The 17,857-nt window shown below is 52.7% G+C and overlaps 1 protein-coding gene across 1 annotated transcript in view; it reads left to right on the top strand.

Moving 5' to 3' along the window:
• The window catches only part of Arrb1 (arrestin beta 1), a 71,149-nt gene extending 53,604 nt beyond the window's left edge, over window positions 1-17,545 (top strand). Inside the window, exons 7-16 of the mRNA XM_059270666.1 lie at window positions 63-130; window positions 1,755-1,890; window positions 3,046-3,130; window positions 3,523-3,595; window positions 5,103-5,240; window positions 6,455-6,538; window positions 7,511-7,534; window positions 9,231-9,301; window positions 10,352-10,403; window positions 11,644-17,545. Of these exons, the coding sequence (XP_059126649.1) occupies window positions 63-130; window positions 1,755-1,890; window positions 3,046-3,130; window positions 3,523-3,595; window positions 5,103-5,240; window positions 6,455-6,538; window positions 7,511-7,534; window positions 9,231-9,301; window positions 10,352-10,403; window positions 11,644-11,755 (843 nt within the window). The 3' untranslated portion in view covers window positions 11,756-17,545. The remainder of the gene's footprint in view (window positions 1-62; window positions 131-1,754; window positions 1,891-3,045; window positions 3,131-3,522; window positions 3,596-5,102; window positions 5,241-6,454; window positions 6,539-7,510; window positions 7,535-9,230; window positions 9,302-10,351; window positions 10,404-11,643) is intronic.
• Window positions 17,546-17,857: the final 312 nt, after the last annotated feature.

Raw genomic sequence — 17,857 nt, 5'->3', positions numbered from 1 at the left:
GGGAAGGGTGGTTGGGATCCTGACTCCCCAATACCCTGGGGTCAGCACAGCTTCCTCCACAGGCCTGTGGTGTGGATTATGAAGTCAAAGCCTTCTGTGCCGAGAACCTGGAGGAGAAGATCCACAAGAGGTGGGCAGGATGCCGGTGGGAGAAGGAAGGGCAGGAGGGGGAAGTCCGAAGAGGACCAATGAGGAGGGGCTGTGCTGTAGGAAGGGTCTGGAAGGCTGTCAGGTCATGGTGAGCTTCCTGGAGGAGGTGGTCTGAGGGGCCTGAGCTAGTCTTCCCTCACATCCCTACCGCTATTTTAACCCTCCAGACTGCAGTTAACTTTCAACAGTGCATAGAGTGTGCCCAGGCTGTCCTCACTCCCCTGCTTGCCCACTGAGAGCAGGAGCAGAGCCTGTGTGTTGTGGAGGGATCTGAATAAGGAAGGGAAGTGGAGAAAGTGTGGCTCAGAGAAGGGACATTCTCCTGCAGTGCTCGGCAGAGAGAGGACAAAGCAGCGGCCTTGACCTCTCATGGCTACCCTCCCTGGGGTTCAGGACACAGGACTCTCAGGCCCCTGCCTTCTAAGTCCTGTTGCTAGACCGGTCAGCTGAGGGATGTCCACCAGCCTCTTTAGGGACGGGTTTGCCACCTGGTGGCGACTAGGTGTATCACAAGCATTTCAAGCTGCAGCTTGGCAGCTCCCATGTAGGGGTCGGAGGGGTGGATTAGACTGTTCTCTCTTGCTTCTCTGTCCCAACTCTCCCCTTAAGACCTGAGATGAAGGGGACCTAACAGCGTTGTGGAATATGGGCGGGATCTTGAGCGGAACAATGAACAGCAGGCGACCTTAAGAGTCACCACCCTCACCCTCTCCCGTGGGTCATCTTAAGTCTGCTCCCAAGACTCACTAGTAAGAATGACCCAGGAGCTGTCGGTTCTTGACCGCTTAGTTGGTTCTGGCCATGTTCAGAGTGATGGACAGATGTGGACTGCTTTAACCCTCCCAGTGGCCCTGAGGGGTAAATGCGGTTGAGGCTGTTTTACCGATGAAGAAACTGAGGCACGGGGAGGTAATTTCCTCAGGAAGAGGAGAGCTAGGTGTGCCACCAAGATTCTCAGGTTCCAGGGAATGGAGGTGGCTTGTTGGAGAAATGGGGGTGCTGGCATTCCCCATGTGCCACTGAGGTAGTGTGCAACCGAGTCCCTGTCCCTCATCAGTGCAGTCCACTTTTGCTTCTACCCTAAGCCCTGGGACCTCCACTGAGCCAGTCTTCTCGGTGGGTTTCTCTGAGTCACCTCTTTCTTCCTTGTCCTGCACCTCTCTGGCTGATTCTACATCCTGTAATGAAATCCCCCACCTCCGACGGGGGCCTGTCCATTCTGCGTCTTTCCACTTAGCAGGTCTTTAACAGATAAGGCCGCCAGGTGGCCCGCACAGCCACATGTGCTGAGACTGTGGTAGGGGACAAGTTAGACACGAAACTTCCATCCTTCTTGGTGTGAGAAGCAAAACACAGTCCCATTCTTACCATTGTGCTGGGTACCGGGACATGGATCTAATGAAGTGATGCTGCGGAGTTGCCCAGGGACAGATTGGAGGAGGCTGGAGTGGAGTCACATGGCAGCAAGCCCTCCAGGCTAACCTCTGTGGTTGGCAGGGAGCGGGGAGCTATAGTAGCCTGTTGAACGGGAGAGAGATGTAGGTACCTCAGAGACGAGAACGTGGAGGCTGGTGACTGCCTTTCTCCCCACACACCTTCCTTAGGAATTCTGTGCGGCTAGTCATCCGGAAGGTTCAGTATGCCCCAGAGAGGCCTGGCCCTCAGCCCACAGCCGAGACCACCAGACAGTTCCTCATGTCGGACAAGCCCCTGCACCTTGAGGCGTCTCTGGATAAGGAGGTAAGAGGCTCAGACTCGTTGTCCTCAGCTCTGATACCCTTCAGACCCCATGTCTCCTGATCTTCCTTGAGGGTTTTGGGAATCCTGTTGGGATCCAAAGGGCTGACAGAAGTATGCATGTGCACATGCCAGACAGGAGCAATGTACCTTCTGGAAGGGTCCTGGCCATTCCTCCTCACATCCTGATAACTGCCTGCTTCAGGCTGGGTGGGGAGGCCCAGCTGTATTAGCAGGGGTGGTGATGGGGAGCAGGACCCAGGGATTCCTTACCATTACCTTCTCATCCGTGAGCTAGAAGGCAACAAACTCTTAAGAAGTCAGCTGACTGGGGTGTGGGTGTGACTCTCCTTCTTCGGGAAGCTAAAGGCAAGGGCCTGGGTAAGATATGGTGAAGGCCCTTCTCTGAGAATTCAGAGCGTTCTTCAGCGAGTTGGTTATCCTTTCTTCCCTTCCCCTGAATCTTCCAGAGCTTTCTGTGTCTGCAAATCCAGACCATCAGGGCCCACAGGGACTTGAGACATTGCTCCATTCCACCCCTCACATCAAATAAAGGAGAATCTCAGACTTACATAGCATGCAATCGTCATCACCATGGTTACTGTTGTTGTCTTAGCTAGTGGTCAGAACAGGACTGGAGCTGGGAATGCCAGCTTCCTTTTCTTATTGGTATGCATGTGTGTGGGTGTGTGTATGCGCATGTGCGGAGCTGGATGACGACCTTGGGGGTGTCATTCTCAGGAACACAATCTACTTCCTTTTTAGACAGAGTCTGCCATTGGCCTGGAGCTCACCAATTAGGCTGGACTGGCTGGCCATTGAGCCTCAGGGATCCTCTTGTCTCTGCCTCCCTAGTGCTGGGATTACAATCAAGGGCCAGCACACCCAGCATTTTTACATGGGTCTAGAGATTGAACAAAGGTCCTTGTGTTTGCAATACAAGTACTTTACAGACAAAGCTGTCCCCCAGTCCTGGAATGTCGTCATCTTCTTGTACAGACATCATTGAAAGGTCCCACAATGGTATTGAAGGTCAATATGCTTGGTAGTTTGGGTGACACTTTTATTCCAGTGGGAAGTGGCTGATGAAGTTGGGGGCAGAGGTTAGAATAACCAGGTGTTTTCTCTGCTCACGCTCGCCTGTCTTTTGCCTCACAGATCTATTACCATGGAGAACCCATCAGCGTCAATGTCCACGTCACCAACAACACCAACAAGACTGTGAAGAAGATCAAAATCTCGGGTAGCTGGGAAATTCTCCCACGGGTTGGGATAGCTGTAGGCACGCCCTTTGTTAAAATCTGTGAAGCACCGTTAATAGCTTCAGAAACTGGTCTGCTCTCAGCCAACGGTGGCTTCGAAGCTGGTGTCCCAGGCAATGGGGTTATTGCTTTGGCTACTTCTTTCCAAAGGCTTTCTGGGCCCTGACCAAACTGTCCTGGGAGCAAAGACTTGGTCATGGAAAGGACTGGGCTTTGGTGGGGACTTCTTTTTGGGTGGAGGCTGGGGTGATGGCCTCTGGTAAACCCTGGCCATTGTCTCAATCTAAGTACTCCTACCCTAGGGAGCATAAGGTGCATCCTGGGAGCTGCCCCCCGACTCATGTGCCTGCCTCCCCTCCCTCTCTCTCTCCAGTACGCCAGTATGCAGACATCTGCCTCTTCAACACAGCGCAGTACAAGTGCCCAGTGGCCATGGAGGAGGCCGAGTGAGTGTGTTTGAGGCCCACTTTGGATGGGTGGGACTAGATAGGAGAATGGGAAGCCTAGGCCCAGGCATCTCTTCTCAACTGCGGAGGGCTGGGTCTCCACCTTCTTTGACATTCATAGTAGACTGCGTGGAAGAGTTTCTTTAAAAAAAATTTTTTTTCCCACATCTATTTTTTTGTTATGGCACATATAGGGAGGTCAGAAGACAACTTTTGGGAGTCAGTTATCTCCTATTATGTGTGTCCTATGTTAGAATTCAGGTGACATGTGCCTTTACACACGGAGTGAACTCACTGGCCCCTGTTTTGGTTTTTGAGTCCAGGTCTCACTGTGAGACCAGGCTAGCCTGAAACTCACTATGTAGCTCAGGCTTGCTTGGAATTCATGGCAATCCTTCTACTTCAGCTCTCCAAGTACTGACATTATAGGTGTGAGCAACTACACCTGCCACTTGGACATAGTTTTTATATCCTACAGGTGAATATGTTATTATTGGGCCTAATGTTCGTGCATTATTGGATATTCTTATACCCATCATCAATTAAAAACAAAACCCAAAGCCACAAGGCTTAGATTTCTGGTGAGTGTCAGGGGTACAGTGAAATGACCCAGAGCCAGAATAGCATTCAGTCCCAAGTGGAATGTCACATCCTGTGACATACTTGCATCTGCAGCCTGGAGAAAGGAGAGATGCCTGAGCTTCCAGGGAGCATGTTCCTGGTTGGGGTGGGGTTGGGGTTGGGGTTGGGGTTGAGATGTGGCTGACTCTGCTCAAGGAGGCAAATCTGGGGCTTACTCCAGGGCTGCCCCTGTGTCAGCTTCCTTACCTGCATCATCATGAAAAGGGAGAGGGGAGATGGAACACCACCAGGAGAAATAAACAGCCGAGGCCCCTGCACGTGATTGATAGATATGCTTTACAGCAAGTAAGATTGTAATGGTAGAACCTAGGTGGGGACTTGCAGACATTCAGTAGCTTTACTCATGGTTTGTATGCGGTGATACTTTTAAAAGGAAATGAGATGCCTCAGCAGCTAAGAGCACTTGCTGGTCTTGCAAAGAACTGGGGTTCATTTTCCAGCATCCACAGCTGGCAGCTCACAACTGCTTGTGACTCCAGTTCCAGGAGATATGACACCCTCTTCTGGCCTCTGAGGGCACTTGCATGAATGTTGATGCACATACACTCATGGAGGCACACACACATACGCATACATAAAAACTTAATCATTAAGTAAATAATTAAAGTAAATGTGCTGTTTAAATGTGCATCGTGGCCAGTCCTAGCCCAGGGGCAGTCCTGCCTGTGTGCTGTGTGCTTGTGCCTCTTTTGGGTGGCTGTCGGCTTCCTGCCAGAACTGGGCCTGGCCAAAGTGGTCCCCTGCATCTGGGATACAGAGGTTTGCTGACGGAAGAAGTTTTAGAATAGGGCCAGGCCAGACATCTTGACTGGGTTAGGGCCGGCTGTGATAAGGGCCACCTTCATGCCACTTCTCTACTTCCCAGTGACAATGTGGCACCCAGCTCAACGTTCTGCAAGGTCTACACACTGACTCCCTTCCTGGCCAACAACCGAGAGAAGCGGGGGCTTGCCCTGGATGGGAAACTCAAGCACGAAGACACAAATCTGGCTTCCAGCACTCTGTGAGAACCGCCCCCTCCAAGTCCCATGCTCCTAATGCCCACCCTGCATGGGGCCCCACCCTCTCGGCCCACCACCATGAGGACGAGGTTTAGGCTCTTTTCCCAGTTTTGACTAGGGCCAGTCCCCAGAGTGTGACTAGCCAGGGAGCCTGTCTTCCTACTGTCACCTGCCCACTCAAAGACTACTCAGCCCCATCATTTGGCTCTGGGGGGCCCAAATGGAACAACTTCCTGCAAGCATTGGCAGCCCTTAGCCTAGAGTCCTTAACATAGATTGGGAGTGTTCCTGAAGCTGTCGAGGCTGGAGGGAAGAGAATGGCTTCTAGAAGGGTCCTGGGTGGGGGCTTGGAGAAGCTGGGGAAGAGATGGTGAGCTGGGGAGATTTGGGGGTCCTTCCACCTGAGGTACTATGAGGCCATCTGGTCACTTTTGTTCTGTGGGTGTCACTGAGCCTTTAGAGTTACCCGACTCTGGAGGAGTCCAGACAGTGGGGGACTCTTATCCCCTCTGTTGATAATCTGGCTCTCTTCAGGGATTTGGTCTCTATCTGTTGTGACTGAGACCACCATTCCCAGCTCAAGACTCTTGGCTCAGGCTAGACCATCACATTATTGTCACTCCTCACAGTGACAATAAGCAACAAGCTGTTTGTCCCTTTTCTACCCTGGCTCACACCCGACCTGCCCTCCACTCACCCTCTGAGGTGTCACCTCTTGAACACATCCTTCCCAGGCTACCATGACTCCCAGCTGCCCATGGCCTCTCAGTTCTCAATGTGGCCCTTTCTGCTTATGGCTTACTGAGCATAAAACCTTGTGAGAGAAGCAAATGAATGGCAGGAGAGTGGTTAGGGCCTGCTCTCACTGCACTGTGTGGCACTAGCTAGGCATGGGGGAGAGCCCACTAAGGCTGCAGAGCAAGGACATCTCATAGGCAGTTGTGTAACAGAAGGGACCGGGGCCGTGACTCAATGGTAGAGTACTTGCCCATCAAGTATGAGGCTCTGAATTCGGTCTCTAGTACCACAAAGAGTGACATATACGGAACCCAAGGCCACAAGGTCCAGTCCAGTGGGCACAGCTCACTTTCCCAGCTCTGTTGGACCTAGTGGCTTAGGAGAGGGAAGGATGGTGGTACCTTCCATCGCACTCCGCTGCCTCCCGCATCCCACCCGCCAAGGAGCTGCATGGACCAGCTTTCCTGTCTCCCTGCAGGTTGAGAGAAGGTGCCAACCGTGAGATCCTGGGGATCATTGTCTCCTACAAAGTGAAAGTGAAGCTGGTGGTGTCTCGGGGCGGGTGAGTCCGGATGCCCCAGTACCCCTGCCCCGTCCTGTTTGCCTGGACTTTCAGCTGCATCTTCCTGTGGAGGAGGCGGGACTTGAGGACTTCTCTTCTCTTCCTCCCTTTGGTTCCTCTTCCTTCTCCACTGGCTGAGGCTCCTCCTCCTCTCCATCCCTCTCCCTTTCTCCTCCTCTTCAGCCTAGGCCTGGGTCTGGCTCTCAGGACTGGACACAGCCTATGTGAGTCAGGGTGTCCTCAGACTGTGTACTGTGACTCTCAGGAGCTACCATGCCCTTCCTCACATCTCAGGGCACAGAGCCCACACACCACTCTCAGAGACTGAGAAACTCATAGCTGGGTTGGGGGGTTGCTAACATGGCTAACTTTCCCATTTTGTAGATGGAGGAAATGAGGCCTAAATAGTTCTCCCAAAGAACGAAGTAGCATTTATTAGGGTATTGCCTCTGACCCAAGGATGACGCAACCCATGTAGTCATAGCGCTTGGGAAGGAGAAGCAAGAGATCAGGAGTTCGAGGCCATTCTTGGTGGCATATGGAGTCTGAGGTCAGCCTGGACTGTATCACACACACCCTGTCTCAATCGAATAAAGAATATCGTCTCTGTGGCTGGCAGTGTTAATACTGACTGCATGTTACAGACCGTTTCTAAACCCAGTGGCCACTCATGTGTTCTGTGACCTTGCAGGACCCACAGTCTTCATCCTAGTGACCCCAAAGTCTTCCTTCTGCCATTAGGTAGCCCGGAAGTAGGGGATTAGTTCTTACAGATATTCCGGGGTCCAGGGGCTCTGCAAGCCAGCCCGTCCCTCAGGGCCCTCTGTGAGCTGTTAGCTGCGCAGGGGTGGGGAGCATGTCCTTTGGGTCTTCTGGGGCAGGGTTGCAGAGGAGTGAATGAATGTCCTTTGTCTTTTCTCCCCCTTTGCACTCTGTCCCGACTGCTTCTTCTGCCTCCTCTGGCCCACTCAGCCTGTTGGGAGATCTTGCATCCAGGTAAAGTCCCTCCTGTGTCCTGCTTTGCCCACCTTCCTGCAGGTCCCGGGGTCACAGACCCAGCTGATCAGAACCACGGGGTGCTGGGAGGGAGGAATGTGGGGGGTATCTCAGACTGCAGGCTCTGTGGAGGTGTGGCAACTGGAACTGTATTGGGACAGTGGGGAGATGTGGTTCCCACCAAAACACATCAACCAGCTTTCCTTCCTGCTCAAGTGGCAGGACCTTTGTAGACAACAGTGGCCCAGGCAGTGGCCCCTAGGAGGGCCAACGGAAGTACTGACCTGAATTCAGAATGCTTCAGAGATAGGCAGTCTCAGTGGCTTTCAGACTTCACGCCACTGAGAATTCATGGCTAACTAGTCAGTTGCCCCTGCAGCAGCCAGACAGTAACTTAGGAGTGTGTGTGTGTGTGTGTGTGTGTGTGTGTGTGTGTGTGTGTGCCCCAGACACATAGTGTGACTTCCTCCTGTCACATGATGATGGTGTCACTCACCCTATGAAATCTGAGTGATTCAAGAGATAATTCTATCTTGTTCAGTGTCATCCAGCAAAGAGTTTCCGAGTCCAGACATGTGGCCAGGCCTTTGCAGGGTGCTGGGATCTCAGAAGGGGAACCATTGGTGCCCTTACTACTCACAGCCTGGCAAAGCCGGTGCCCAGGTCATTCCAGCCTTGACCTGTGTGGCCTCACTGAAGGCTGATTGAATCTGGCTTTTACCAGCCCCCCCACCACACCCAGTCCTTCCCCCCTCCCAGCTCCGAGCAACACGATCAGTAAGATGTGATTGTGTCTTCTGGAGGCCTTTACAGTTTAAGGGGAGGCGCTCCTGGGATGATACCACCATTAGCAGAGAAGAGCCTCTGGGGCTACTTTTTTTTCTTTTTTTAATCAGTCTCCCAATTCTGTTTATCATCCAGTGGTTAAGGGGGTGAATGATGGAGCCAGACTCTTTTTTCACTTACCACTTAGTAGCTGTGCAGCCTGAGGCAAGACTTAATCTACATGTACCTTAGCTTCCTGGTCCTTGCCTAGGTCATGGTAATAATAGGGTCGTTGTGAGGAGTCCAGGAGCTGGACTCTAAGGAGGGTCTTGGAATAGTCCTAGGTACAGCTCGTACCATGCAAGTACCTGCTCTTGTCCTCATCCTGTCTGTCAGGGACAGGTCAGGGGAGGCCTGGTCACCATCAATGAGTGGTGGCTGCTCTCCCTGTCACGTGCACATGTATGAGGGGTCAGAACTTGCATACAGTGCAACAGCTCTGAGCCCCAGTCCCTGAAGCTTGTAGGTGACGGGGTTCTGGGGTCACCTGAACCCCTTTATGGGAGTGTCGGGAGATGGGGTGGGTAGGATTGGGAGAAAATTGAGAAGGGTAATGTCAGGAAGCCATGGAGACTTGAGGTGGGCAGGACCCCAGGCCACTTTGGTTACCCACTGGCCATGGTGTGAGTGGTGTGCTTCCCAGCCATGGTAATCAGACAGTCCTTAGGAGCAAGGGGAAATTTCTGTTTCTTTTTTTGGGGGGTGGTGGTAGGGTTTCTAGCTCTTCGTGAAGATAGGAGAAAAGGTCAGGGTAGCAGAACTGGAGTATCGTTGCTTTCCCAAGAACCTCTCCAGGCCTCAGACTGACAGGGCAGTGGGTCTCAAAGCCCGAGGCTCCCTCCGAGCTCACTTAGTTGGGTATGTGTTTCAGTGACGTGGCCGTGGAGCTGCCTTTTACCTTAATGCACCCCAAGCCTAAAGAGGAGCCCCCACATCGGGAAGGTGAGTGGGACCCATGGGTCACTGGGGTGGGGCTTACCAACTTCCTCATTATCCCACCACCCCACTTCTTTCTGGGTTAGCCTTCTGCCCGATATCACCCTTCCCCCAGCTCCCAGTCTTTTGCAGGGCTCACAGCACATTTGACTTTGACCTAGCTGGGAGACTGAGAGCCCTGACCCCTGTTCTCCATGGCAGAGGGAGGCTAGGGGTGGAGGGTAGGCCATACTGGTGGATTTTTATTTTTATTTTATTTTTTTTTTCCATTTTAAAATATTTTTATTTTGTGTGTATGGGTATTTTGCCTGCATGTATGCCTGTGTACTACATGTATACAGTGCCCTCAGAGGCCAGAAGAGGGTGTCAGAGTCCCTGGGACTGGAGTTACAGATGGTTGACAGACACCCTGTGGGTGGTGGGAATTGAACACGCAGCCCGAAGACCCAGTGCTCTGAACTGCTGAGCCGTTTCTCAGTCGCTATATTGGTTGGGTTTTTAAACTGATAACAGATTGGCCACAGTACGTTGAAAGGGATGTTAAAGTCCATAATGTAAATGAAGTCGGTGTCTACAAATAGACTGTGAAGTGCCCCAGATGGCACTCTGAATTACAGTGTGAAAAAAAATAGCCAGGCATGACAGCACATGCCCACAGTCGCAGCAGAGAGAGGTGTGTGAGGCAGGAGGATCACAAGTTTGAGGCCAGCCAGGGCTACAAAAATGGTCTTTTTAGAGTAAACGGAACTCAGGCAAGCAAGAAATGAATGTGTCTCATGTCAGAGACCTGTCTCCTGCAGAGTCTTCGGTGGGCACCGATGCCTCCCTCCCTGCCTCTGCTGCTTTTGAGAAGACTCGGGTCACTCTGAGGCCTGGGGTCCTTCCCGCTTTCCTTCCTTCTTTACTTGACCATCTTAGCTAGGGAGTCCCAGGATGGGCAGGGCGTGGGGAGTGGAGGGGGTGGGGGGAAGGGGTGAGTCTTCGTCCCATTCCTCACCTCTCATCCCGTTCCCCCACTAACCCCTGGGTGCCTCACACGCCTTTGTATATGTTCAGTTCCAGAGAGCGAGACTCCAGTAGACACCAATCTCATAGAGCTTGACACCAAGTAAGCTGAACCTCCCTGCCGGTGATGTCTATGGGAGGGGCTGGAGATGGGATGGGAGAGGTGGAGGGGTCATTTGCATAAATGCTTATTAACCTCTGAGGAGCAGCTGGTCTAACCTGTCTGCTGAGAACCACCTCTGATCACCTCTTCAGCAACCTGCTTGCCTGCATGTGACTTGAAGGACCCTTCGTGCCTGTTCCTCTTCCTCCCGCATTGGTGGGGTCTGTCTTCCTCTCTCGTCCTTGCACGCTCCTCCTCGTCAGTCAGTCCGTCCATCTGCAGCGCCCACTCAGCTGGCTGGCACGGGGCTGGTTCAGACCCTGGGCTCCCCTCTCTCACCTGGCCCATGCCAGTTGGAGGCTGCCTGTAGGGTGGAGAAGGTTTCTGGTCACTTCTGCCGCCTGAGAACCAACTGATTCGGATTCCCCTGCGGTGGAAGGCACCAGACAATGGCCAGAGGAAGAGGACCTGGTTCAATGGCTTGAATCACCTCTGGGGCCAGGCTTGCTTTCTCCCTCTAGCTCCCTAAACCTCCTTTTCTTGACTTTTTGGAGAGATCTGGGAAACGGGGGTTTCAAGTTGCCCTATGAGGAAGCCCATTTAGCTGGCTGAACTCCATCCATAGGGCAAGGGCCTTCATGTGTCTCTGTCTGGGCCTCTGTGACATGATGGAAAGAAACAGTTCTTAGTTCTGCAACCCTAACGAGGCATCTTTCCCCCTTCCTCTGTGCCCTGCTCAAAAGTCCCTACCCTACTTAGGGTCCTTGGGGGTAGCATGTGAACTAGTACTTCTAGTAGGAAGGGCCTGTATAGGCTTTCTCTTCTTTAGAGCCCAGAATCAACTTCCTGGTTGAAACAGGCATGCTCCCTTAAGCAGTCTTGTTGGTTTGATTTTGAGGGGTAAAGTGGGGTTTCTTGGGCCTGTTCTTTGGAGATTCCAATGCAGAGGCACATTGCTACCCCTACTTACCTTCTCCATCCCCTCAGGAAGTGGGCCACTTTCCTAGCCCCTATACATTGAGAGGCAAGGTTCTTGGAATTTATATGTGACAATCCCCACAGCTACCAGTGGGTTTGTAAATGGGTCAGCCCGGCATGCCTTTCCATCTGAGGTCATCCCAGAGACCCTGGTGAGTGTGGGTCTCTCTTGAGCCCCTCTTCCCACATCTGACCAGGCCTCTGGATCTGCCTGTTGTCTGCCCCTGCGAACACATGGCGTTTTCCTTGTCTCTTCCACTAGTGATGACGACATTGTCTTTGAGGACTTTGCCCGCCAGAGGCTGAAAGGCATGAAGGACGACAAGGACGAAGAGGAAGATGGCACCGGCTCTCCACACCTCAACAACAGATAGACGGGGGCCGGCCCTCACCCTGGCAGCTCCAGGTTCACGTCTGCACTCAGATGCTTTCTCGTCTCCTTCCCATTCCGGTTCCCCCTCCCTTTTGTTCTTCCAGTTTCTACCAAGGGGCCCCAGTGGTCTTCCAAGTCTCGGTGATGAGCCTCAGAACTGGCCTCACATCACCATGCCAGCAGGACCACAGCACACATCCTCCTCAGCCATTTCTCTGCAATCACCTGCCCACCCCCTTTTCACGCTCATTCCCAGGAAGGCCACACTACCTGGCCTTGGGATTTGGCTTGAGTTGGGGAGCAGAAAGGGGAGGGTGGGGCCAGAAGGCCAAAGTGATGGTGGGTATGAAGATGTGGAGAGGCTGGGTAAGGTGGTTCAAGACACACGAGAAGATGTCTGCCGTCCCAGGAGGTGACAGTTCCAGCAGCTAAAAGATGACTGTATTGAAGGTCGGAGAGGGCAAGACTGTGAATAGATTCTCGATGCGTTTCTTGTGGTCTAGGCCCACCAGAGACTCCTCCCCTCCACCCTCATCCTTGGTCCATGTCCCTGTGTTTCATGGGGGAGGCACGTAGACCCCAGGAGTGAAGAGCAATGGACTGACTTTCTAACCAGCAGACACCTGGATCGAGGCAGGCTGCAGATCCACCCACACATCTGTCAGTGCTAATAGGATGAGTCACCTTAGCTTTGTTACATTTTGTATGGGGGCACAGAGAGAGGAAGCAGGTCTTTAACAAATGCCAGCCCCTAGCAGGGAGCCAAAGCTACTGAGAAGATTTTCTGAGGGGGGGTTTAAGAGACAGGGCAGGGTAGGGGATGAGCATCCATCCTCCTTTCCCTTCGTGGATGGCCCTTCAGGAAGCAAGGATGGAGGGCCACGGGCAGCTGAAGCCTCTAGTATCTTCCAGCTTCCTCTAGTAGTTTTCCAGTGAGTTGGCCCCATAAGCTAGGAGTTGGGGAGGGAGAGGGAGAGGAGGAGGGAGAGAGAGAGGTTCCTGAGGCAACCATTCCCACTGTTAAGGGAGTCCATCCCAGAAGGTGGCACCCATAGAGATGCACTCACCTGTAGGAAAGTGCCTCCTCTCTTGGAGGAGTTGATCCCATTAGTATCAGGGTCATGGGTACCCAGTATCTATCAGCTGGTGTTAGTGTGACTTGACTGGGGTGTCTCCCAGGGTAACAGGGCAGACAGGTGGCAAACAGTGCTCAGAGATAGCCTTGTTTGGTCTTTGATGCTAACTTGTTGTGTGATCTTGGACCAGTTCCCTCCCCCTCTTCAGGCCTCAGTTTCTTGTTGGAAAGCCAGAAGGTAGACCAGATGACCCCAAGAGTTTCCAGTTCTTGTTTCTATAAATATGTGGCTCTCTGAGTTCTGGTCTACCAGGTGGAACTGAGGCTGCCAACTGCCCCCTCCAGAGGAGATTCATGGGACCCGAGGACTCAGGGCTGGGCGGAGCACCGAGTGCAGCTTCCTGCCTGGGAACGGCTGCCCTTGGACCCTAGTCGGCTTGTCTGATGTCAAGTTGTGGTCACAGCCTTTGTGAATTTCTCTGTCCCAGAGCTTGTGTTTGCTGAGGCTTGCATGAGAAGTGTGTGGACAACCTTGGGTTTATCAAATATATTGATTAGCAGGGCAAGAGGATCTCATCTCGACTTCTGTTCTCTTTTTTCCAGGTCTATACTTGCCTGAGAAGGGAGACCACAGCTTTGGTTTGTTTGTGAGACAGAATATTATGTAGCCCAGGCTAGCCATGAACCCACTCTGTAACTGAGAATGACCTTGAATTCTTGATCCTCTTGTCTCAGATGCTAAGATTACAGGCATGTCCCACTACTACTGGCTTCATACTTTATTTTACAGGTCGGATCCCAACCATTTTTAGTCCATCATGCCCAGTGATTGCAATAATTTCTCATGGTGAAATGGTCCAGGCCCACTGGCCCTGCACCTTCTAAATTTCATAAGCAGTCAACCTAAGGCACCTCTTTTCCAGATTAGAACAGCCAGTTTGGGGCAGTCATATGCCCTGGCCAGCCCTGGGATCTTAACTGCTGGCTCCTCTGGTATCCCTCCCCTACCAGAGCTAGCTGGGCACTTTTGCACCTACAGAATTGATGAAAATCTTGAACAGTGTAAAGCAAGCACGTGCCCTCCACTGGCTTCCACCAAAACCTTTGGAGCTGATACAAGGCCCTTTAGCATTGGGCTAACCCCTCCCTGGCAAACCTCCCTCCCATCCTTAACTCATACAAGCAAAGTCTTTCAGGCTGGTTTCTTGAACTTCCTGCACCTTGGCATCCCCACTCATCCTCTGGGTTTATCCCACAGATCAACCGAAATTTCTCCAGGTGCAGGGAAGATGAGAGTTCTCTGTGTTTTGAGCCGGCCTGCCTAAGGGCAATGGTCAAGTTGCATTCCAGCCAAACCATCCTTTGCTGACAGCTTTGTTCCTTAACGTTGGGTACTATAGACACTGCGGTGGATCTCTCCCTGGATCCCTGTCTATAGAAAACTCCTGGTCAGGGGAAAGTTAGAGAAAGTACTGACAGCCCTGGCTACAGCTAGTCCACATAGTGCCTTGATGTGAGTTTGGACACAGTGCCCCTTCCAGGTGGATTCAAACCCACACTGGAAATTACACTCTGTGAGGCTGGGATCAGGTGTCACTTGTCTCTGCTCCACAGGAGTGTGCTGCCATTCTGGGTGAGATGCACAGGCTAACTTGTTTCTTTGGCCTCTTCTTCAGTAGGGGGCTTAGATCCCTTGTCTAGACCTCTGGTCTGCTCCGGACACCATGCCCAACCCCCGTCTCATGATGTGACCCAATGTTTTTCTGTAGGGCCCTTCTCTGTCCTGGAGTGTTCCTGGCCAGGAAGTACTTGGCATGAACCTGGAGGCAAAGGAGCCTCCTGAGGTTCCAGGCACTATCCAGTGGTATTGGCTTTTCCTGTGCTGAGGGACTGGGATTTGTGCCACCAAACAGCCCACACTGGGACTTTCCAGAAGACCAAGGGGCACATGTTGATGCCAATCTGGGCAGGAAGAGCATGCTTTGGTAAAAGCTCATCAAGAGAGGGCGACTGGACTTGCCCAGTACCCACCCCAGCCAAGAGAAGAATTCAGTTCCCAGAAAGATAAGGACTGAGTTGCTTGGCTGGACCCCATGGCCATTTCAGCTTTAAAGCCCAGATGGCTCCCGCTGGAGGGTGGCTGACAACCTGATTCCCACCTGGTGCAGTGAAAAAGACCACGTCCTGAAAGTCCCCAAGGTCACCTCTCAGTCCCTGCTCACTGGAATAGTAGCCTTTGTTTGCTTTATTTGTGGATTGCTATGAGGCTGAGGGCAGAGCCAGGAGCCAGTACTCTGTAGGCTGCAGCCTGCTGCACAGAGGTGGCCCTGTCACTGCAGGGATGAGGCCCGAGGTCACACAGGAAGCTTGCTGTGGAATGAGCCTTCTGTTTGCCAGTCTTTTGTCCTGATTTTCCCGGTTAGATATCAGCCACAGTGACAATCGGCCATTGTGGCTTTGGTGACCGCACTGGGGGAGACGTGTAGGTGCCACTGTCCAAGTATGGGTCCCAGCATCCAGGACACAGAAGACATGGATGTTGTCAGTGATTGGGGGCCAGGGAGGAACATCTTAGACTCTCCTGGGCCTGGACTCACTCACCTCCTAGAGCCCATAGAAGTCAAGAAACCTGGCCTCTGACCACAGGTCAGGGAGCTGAAGCCACCATCGTGCCACCCAAGAAATGCAGGGGTGAGAGGAAATAGATGTTGTCTCTTAGAAGTAGAAGGTCCCGTCCAGGATCAACAGAACCACCACAGCTCCCTGGAGACCTTTGGGAATGTCCAATCCTCTTGCTCTGAGAGGGGAGGCCTGGCTGATCTACTCACAGTAGCTTCTGTATCCCAGAGGCAGCTCTCTCCCACCAGGCTGAAGCCTGTATGTGTGGCTCCCATCCACCAGAGAGGGGCCTAGGCTCCAACCCTGAACTCCCAGGATGCAGGCGGGTGCCTGTTCTGACATTTACTCTTTTTAAACTTAAGGACCAAATGAGTCTTCTCTCATTTTTATCCACATAGCCTGTCTTGGGCCTGGTCCAGGCAGCCCTGTAACTTCTGCCCTCCTTCCCGGCCTGAGGCAGCCTACTGGTGGGGGCGGGATCCACACCTCTGCCACCCCCATGCACACTGGCTTCACAGGGAGGCCCGTGGGTGGGGAAGCACCCCCTCCCTCAACATTACCAACTCTGTCACCCCCAAAAGGGAAGTCACAGTCAAAGCACAGGTCCCTGGGACCCACTGTCTGCCCCAGGTACTGTGGACCTCTTGGTGTTCCACACAGCCTCGCCGGGTTGCTGCTGGGGGAAGTTGGGGAAGGGGGAACAGGCCAAGTTTCCGGCCTTCCCCTCATTTGCACTTCCTCCAGAATAACTCTGCTTTTAGCTCTCTTGTCTTTTGAGGTTTCACTTTTAAACTCTGCTTTGAAGAAAAATCTTCAAACCACCATTCTGAGGTTTGATCTTAGACCAGCAAGCACAGGCTCTCCTCTTGCTTTTGTGTGTTGGGGTGACTCCCACACCCTAACACGAAGACACTCTGTGCTGGAACTCAGGTCGCCAGGCCCAAGCATTTGAACACACATACGCTTGTTTTCTAGTTGACCTACCCTGAAGCGTGAGAACGAGTTTGATGTGGGCCGGGCCTGATGCTCAGTGAGGGTAGGGCTTGGCATGGGCTGCACGGGACCATGGAGTGAGGAGCCAGGCCCAGTCTCCACTCAGGACTCATTCTCAGGCAAGGCCCATGGCTCGACAGGAAGATCAGGGCAATGGGTGGAGAAACTGGGGTTGGCTTCTTTATACACAGCCAAGGAGTGGGAATCCAGGTTCACGTAAGAGATACCACAAGGAGGACATTTATGAGGCTGGATTCTCTAGAGACATTTTAAGCACGTCTTCCTTGAGAAAATCTCCTAGGATTCCACTTCCACACCTGTGGATGTCCATGTGCACAGCAGGAGGCTTTTGTCCTAAAGAGGTTGGTTCCCCCATCTGCAGTCCACCAGCTTCCCTCCACGTTGGTCTGCACTGTCATGGGACTTTACTTCTAGGACAGCTTATTGTTGAGACTTGGTCTAGCCTTTGGCACAGTCCTGCCTGGACCTCCTGGCATTCTAGGTTAGGATTTGAAGCTCAGGGCACTGCTAATCACATGGCATGGGAAAAAGAATGCTAACTGATGTTTATGTTCAGTCCAAGTGTGACTTAGGAGACCCCACTGACCTCAGGTTCCCCATGTGTAAAGGGCTAGTACCAGGCTCTGCCCACCTCACAGGGACTACTGGAAGGGATATATGTGGGTAGGAAGAGAGGTCATGTGAGGTGGCAGCCTACATGAGGGAATAACGTCTTGCCTGAGTTGCCGACCTACCGAGCCCACAACAGAATGAATACACAGGATATTCTGTCTTCCCTGGGCATCGCCACTCAGTGTTAGGTCCAGTCACAACTGCTGCGTGCCTGCCTCTTCCAAGGGATGGGAGCTGATATGTGTCCTGGGTGTGGTGGGGAGGGGTGGCGGGGGCAGCCTCAGGCCTGTGACCCTCTGTGAAGTGATGATTTGTGGCACATTCATGCCTGGAGCACATCCAGGACAATCTGTCGTACCTGTGGCTGCCCTTGTTCTATGAAGTCATTATAGTTTATTCAACTCCAACAGGACAAATGAGCAAAAGAACCTTGAACGAGAGGCTATTAAAGGCCTTTTGTGATAGAGGACATTGGCTGTGTTTTTATTTCTTGTCTCATAAGTGCCCACAGGACAGGGACCGAGAAGTGCCCTCCTGTCCTGGACTGCTCTGGTTTTGGGCCTCATCTGTGCCCTCCCGAAGATTCCCGAGGGAATTCCCTGCGCCTGTCTCCCTAGTGTCTAGGCTCAGGCGCCCCGTGGGGGAAGCTGCCAAGCCTTTGGTCTCTCTCCAAACTGGCTGGGTTCCATGAGCTCTGGTTTGCTCCTGAGTTGAAGCCCCTGTCTCCCATCTGTTACTGTCCCCTCAGCTGGAGTCCTCAGCCCAGTCCCGGTTCTGGCTCTG

Source organism: Peromyscus eremicus, chromosome 1, assembly GCF_949786415.1.
Source record: "Peromyscus eremicus chromosome 1, PerEre_H2_v1, whole genome shotgun sequence".
Lineage (NCBI taxonomy): Eukaryota > Metazoa > Chordata > Mammalia > Rodentia > Cricetidae > Peromyscus > Peromyscus eremicus.
The sequence above is the reverse complement of the archived record's forward strand: the minus strand, read 5'-3'. Positions and strand labels throughout refer to the sequence as shown.